The following is a 6,114-nucleotide window of genomic DNA, read 5'->3' on the forward strand; positions in this document are numbered from 1 at the left end:
CAGATATGGAAACTGGGGCCCCAAAAGTGACCTGGGCTCCCAGATAGCTAAAGAAAGCTAAGCAGAAGCTGTTGATTGGTTCACAGTGCTGATAAACCCATGGGAAGAAAATGCTTTGAGGTGATAATGCAAGGCTCAGCGGGGCCCTGGAATCTTGGGGGTGTGGGGGGGATCACGGCTCTAGGAGACCTCAGGGAAGCTTGTGGATACCAAAGGTCAGGAGGAAATCAATGAGGGAGAATGCAATTTAATAATGAGATAAGTCGGGGAGAGGGGATCCAGATTCCGCAGTTCAAATGTCATCTCTTCCCAGGGGCCTTTACTGCTTCCCATGGGGCCAAAGCGATGTCCCCCATGTCTCCCCAGCCTCCAGGTCCCCGCCACTCGGCCCTGGCAGGTTCTGGGCTGGGGCTACAGCTGTGAACTGGATCCAACTCTCTGCTCCTTAAAGGAGCAAACTTCAGGGAGATAGGTGTCCCGGACGGAACTCCCTCCAGAGCAGGTCCTGAGCCAAGGGCTGCAATGGAGATAGTTTAGTTGGAAGACAATCTCAGCATCCAGGAGGAGTGTAGAGAAATGAGACAGAGCAGGTAGGAAGGCAGGGAGCACGCATTGTTGAGCAGCTACAGCTGGGACCACTCAGAGCACAGTCCCACTGGGGAGCACCAGAGGGCGATACAGACACGGCTCAGAACTGTCCCACCCTAGGGAGCAGGGGTATTTATCCTCCAATCCCCAAACCCCCTGGGGGCATCCTCTCCCCAGCCACTGCCTAGCTCAGTGAGAGATCATCTGCCTGCCCGGGAACATGGAGGGACTAAAGCACAAGTCTCTTATAGCTCTCACTGTTAAATCATCATTATCATGTCTGCCTCCCCTGCTAAACCAGCCGGATCATGGGCTCTGGAGTCAGACTGCCCATGTTCAAATCCTTGCTCCTCCCCTCAAAGTGGGACCTTGGTGTATTCTTTTTAAGATTTTACTTGTTTATTTGAGAGAGAATGAGAGAGCGAGCACAAGAGGGGGGAGAAGCAGACTCCCCGCTGAGCACAGAGCCTGACGCCAGCTCCATCCCAAGACTCTGGGATCATAACCTGAGCCGAAGGCAGATGTTGAACTGACTGAGCCACCCAGGTGCCCCATGGGACCTTGACTGAATTTCTCCGGACCTGAGTTCCCTCCTCTGTCCAGTGGAGGTAATAAGAACACCTCCCTGGCAGGCCTTCTATGAGTTAACACATAGGAAGAACCAAGACCAGCATGTGACACATGGGTGATGCTCCAGTAATGTTCACCATTATCTTGAGAACAGTCCTCAAGGCTCGCTCAGTGCCTGATTCTCCTTCGTCTCCCCTGTGCCTGGCCTAGTTAGTACCCAGCACAGCCCAGGTGTCAGTTCCTGTCTGTTGAATGAATGAACGGATGAGTCAGTGAGTGAATGAATGAATTGGATTCAAGAGCTAATGTGTTGACCTGGACCATTGGCTTCCAGTTTGGCATCTCAAGCCTGGCTTCCTCAATGTCAGTCATACAGTGTCCTTCTGGAAGGAGACTCTGAACATTTAGTATAAATATACTAAATGCATCTCTGAAGAACTTTCTGGAGATACCTTGATTTCCCTGAGGCCCGGGCCTTGCAAGCATCTCCATGGCCCCGAAACTGCTGAGAACAGTCTTCCTGGAGTTCTGATTTCACCCGACAAGGAGCTTACTGGCGGGAGAAACTGTTCCAAAGGTTCCTTTGTGTGCACCTGCTGCCCCCTGGTGGACATGGTCGAGAGCAGCAGGAAGCCTTGGAAAACATCGAAGTTGTCTTTTCCACCCGTAGTAAGAAAGAGATAGATATATGTGGTGTGCTTGTTTGCAAAGTTCATTCACACTCCGTGACTCATGTGAACCTTCCAACAACTCTGGAGGTAAGTAGGGCAGGGACTGTCCCCATTTCACAGAAGAAACTGAGGCTTAGAGAAGGTAAGTCCACAGTGAGTTAACAACTGAAATTTAAGGTGGAAAATTTTGGTTCCAAAGCCCAATCGTTTTTACTCCAAAGGTCAATTTCCTGTTCTGACCATGCGCAAGAATCATTCTGGGGCATTGGTTAAGGCTACAGGATCTCAGCCGTCAAGAGCCTGAATATCTAGGGATGAGACTAGGAACCTGGATCTTTGACAAACTTTCTAGGGGATGCTGGTACAGTCAGGTCCCATCACTCAGACCAGCGTTTGGAAATCGCTGCCCTGTTTCAAAGGATACAGCCTCAGACTCTGTACTTAGACACCCACTGCCTTAGTCTGGGAGCCTATCACAGAGCACCACAGACTGGGAGGCTTAGAAACAAAAGAAACTGTAATGTCTCATATTTCTGGAGCCTGAAAGTCCAAGACCAAGGGTCTGGAAGACCAGTGTGCTTCTTAGCTCATAGACAGTGGTCTTCTCATTATATCCCTCCCATGGCAAAGGGGCTCCTGTCTCTTCTGTAAGGGCACTCTTCTGACATTGATGAGGCCTCTACCCTTAGGACCTAATTATCTCCCAAAGGCCACATCTCCAAATAGCATCACATTCAGGGTTTAGGGATCTTGTATGAATTTTGAGGGGATACAAATCTTCACTCAGTCAATAGCACCCTCCTTCTGATCTACCCCCCAAGCAAAGGGTCTGATCTCTTCCTCCCAACAGTTGCCTCTTCCTGTATATACTCATACTAACCTCTCACACCATTGAGGACTCATACGCCATACAAACTATATGCACAATTCATTTTGTCTCCCACAGTCCTAGCAGTCAGTACACAGTGCATCCATCTGACAGATGGGACCTCTGGGCAAGCAAAGGTCCACAAGCCCACAGGGATGAACTGTAGCTGAGCCAGAATGGGAATCCCAGGCTGTGACTACAGAGGCCACACCATGTGGCTTTGTCAACACTGTGCTATCTCCCCAACAGGAGCCCCACCGTGTCCCATCTCCCTGAAAGTCATGCCTGACTCTCTGACCATGGGACAAAAACTATTGTTACTAAAATGACAGTGGCTAAATTTGGCCTAAAATATCAGCTCCATATATCCTAGTCACACCTTTAACTGAAAATCTCAGTTAGCTGAAATGGGGGGGAAAGCATAGAATCCCCCAGGGGATTCTATTCCCCCAGTGAGGCGCCAAGGGAAGTACGTCCGCAAGGAGCTACGGAAGCGCCTCAACCTGGAGGAGTGGATCCTGGAGCAGCTCACTCGCCTCTACGACTGCCAGGAGGAGGAGATCCCAGAGTTGGAGATTGATGTGGACGAACTCCTAGACATGGAGAGTGATGATACCCGGGCTGCCAGGGTCAAGGAGCTGCTGGTTGACTGTTACAAACCCACTGAGGCCTTCATCTCTGGCCTGCTGGACAAGATCCGGGGCATGCAGAAGCTGAGCACACCCCAGAAGAAATAAGGGTCCTTGACCCCGGTGAATGGTGGCTCCCACAGGACAATCGCTGCCCCCTGACCTGGTAGTAACAGCAATACCCGGGGGGGCCCTGTGGCCAGGCCTGGTGCCATGAGCAGGGCTCCTCGTGCCCCTGGCCCAGAGGCCTCTTCCCTGCCCCCTCAGTTTTCCATTTTGGGGGTTTTTTATTGTTATTAAACTGATGGGACTTTTTGTGTTTTTATATTGACTCTGCGGCGCGGCCCTTTAATAAAGCTAGGATATGCCTTTGGTGCAAAAAAAAAAAAAAAGACAAGTAGCAACCCTTTCTTCTAGCTGAGGGACCAAGTTAGAAAGAGGACACCCCTTAAACCTGAATGTCCCAGGGCCCTTCTGCTCCAGACAAAATACAGAAGAATTATCAACTGGCTAGAGTGCCAGTAGACAGAATATTCGTAGTGCTTTCTTGCCTATCTACATTTTTTACTCCAAGAAATCATCAGAAAATAAGCTCCCATCAAGGGTTTAATTCTCTTAAAAACAAAACAAAAAAACAAACAAAAAAAAGTTTCCAGGAGTGTCCTGTGGTCTGTTAGAGATGGAGACCATCTGCCAGAACATCATGAGAGACCCTGGCCTGGCCATGTTCAAGTGGGCGTCAAGGCCCTGGAGGCTCACGGTGAGGAGGGAGCAGGCACCAGGGGCGGCTCTGGGTCCCGACCCACACCTCAGGCACAGCAACTCCACTTGATGTGTGAGCCGAGTTTAAATATCTGGGCCCCATGTAAGATCTTATCTGGGGGAGAAGGAAACGGGGGTGCCATAAAAAAAGAAAAGGAAAAAGGGATCTAACCAACTCTTCATGGTACGAAAAGCAAACTGAAGCCCAAGAGAGAAAAGGACTTACTCAGCACCACACAGCTGCTGGTGACTGGAATTAAATATTCCTTGTGTTACATCCGTATCCTAAACCTTCTCTCAGTCACTGAGTCACACTTGGTAGTATTTACTAAGGGCACTTGGGACAACCAGTGACGAGCAAAACCCCGTCCTGCCCACGGGATCGCTGGGTGGACCGGCGTGGGGACGGATACAAGTGAAAGCCTGGAAAAGGCTTGTAATTTCTGCTGAGGTCCCAGCTCCGAGAGGAGGGGTGGCGGGATCTGGCCTGAGCTGAGGGTGAGGAGAAACACCTCTGCGGAAGGGGTGGAGGAGCTGAGCTGAAGGATGAAGGAAGGGGGAGCTGCGGGAAAGACAGCTCGCACAGTCACTGCGGCACCTGTAGAGGTCCCCTGACAAGCGGTTGAGTACCGCCCCCCAAAGGAGTTTCCTTCAGGGAGGATGCAGCCTCTCCCAGCGCTGAGCAGCTATTGCCACTGAGCTCGGCACACCTCGTCCCTTTCCAGACCACCCCGCAAGGCAAGCGGTGGCGTCCCCATCTCCCAGGCAAGGAAGCAGGCTCCGCCAGGTTAGCAGAGTGGCGAGTCCCATGGCTGAGAAGAGGCAGGGCCAGAGTTTCAACTGGAGGTATAGGACCCTAATCCCATGCCCTGTCCACGATCCCTGAGCCCTCAAAGTGCCCAGTTGGCACCGGGAACTCTGCCAGGAGCTGGTGGAGTCCAGCTGCTGCCGCCCAAAGGCTGTCCACTGCTGAGCAACAGAACCCCCCTTGGGCTGTCTGTCCTGACTGTGAGGGACACGGTCCTGTCTTCAGTCTCCACATCAAGGGCTGCACGGGATCTAGAAACTGAAGTTGGCTGTGGGTTTAACAAGCTAACCCCATGAGGAAGGCCAGGTATTGGGAACTCCAGAGAAATGACAGGGACCTGGAGTGAAGGAAGGAAAACCACCAGGTCAGGGGAGGAAGTCCTTCCTGCCTTCTAAGCAGTGTCCTCCCCATCTGGCAAACACACACACACCTACACATCCACACAAGCATGTGTACACTATCCCACGCACGCCCCATGCACACATACACACAATGTACACATGCACACACACAATACACACCGCATGCACACAACACAGATACACACACTCACACCTACACGTGCACACACATAATACACATCCACACACGCATGTGCACACTCCCCCATGCACAGACAATACACACATATACATATGCACACACATGTATACATGCATACACACGCATGTGCACACAAACAGACGCACACATATACCCTCTCTTACTCCAGGACCGTATGCCTCCCCTGACACCAAGATCAGTCCAAATTCTTACTTTAATAGCCAAATTACAGAGGAGGAGCAGTCCTACAGTCCCAACAAAAGCAGGAAGAGAAGTGCAGGGCTGAGGCAGGGAAAGAACCTAGTCCCAGTCTCACCTCTTTGGCTTAAGATGTCATTTGGGGCAAAGGATATAGAAAACTCCTGAGCACCATCCCTGAACAAACTCAGCACTTTCTGTCTGTGCCTCTAGAAGACAGGTGCCCAGCTTCCCGGGCCCCTTCTGATAGCTCCAGGCTGAGCCCAGCAAGAGGGGAGGGGTACCATGTGACCTAGGCTGGCCTACTGAGTCATTGCATTTGCTGATCAGGGATTGGTTCAAGAATGGGCATGTGACCCAAATGAGCTACTGAGAACCTTTCCTGGATCCCTGCTTTTTTGGCCAATTAGCTTGAAGCCCCCTCTTTCCAGGGGTCACTGAATTCATATGATGAAATTCCAGGATGCTGGTAGCTGT

General features: G+C 51.2%; 1 protein-coding gene across 1 annotated transcript; it reads left to right on the forward strand.

The window, feature by feature from the left end:
* Nucleotides 1-345: 345 nt before the first annotated feature.
* Nucleotides 346-3,641, forward strand: LOC132010436 (protein phosphatase 1 regulatory subunit 14B-like). The gene is made up of 2 exons (XM_059388295.1): nt 346-397; nt 3,151-3,641. Exons 1-2 carry the CDS (start codon nt 346-348, stop codon nt 3,432-3,434), a joined length of 336 nt encoding a protein of 111 aa, XP_059244278.1. The 3' UTR covers nt 3,435-3,641.
* The last annotated feature ends 2,473 nt before the right edge of the window (nt 3,642-6,114 follow it).

Source organism: Mustela nigripes, chromosome 2 (genome assembly GCF_022355385.1).
Source record: "Mustela nigripes isolate SB6536 chromosome 2, MUSNIG.SB6536, whole genome shotgun sequence".
In the NCBI taxonomy this organism is placed as follows: Eukaryota; Metazoa; Chordata; class Mammalia; order Carnivora; family Mustelidae; genus Mustela; species Mustela nigripes.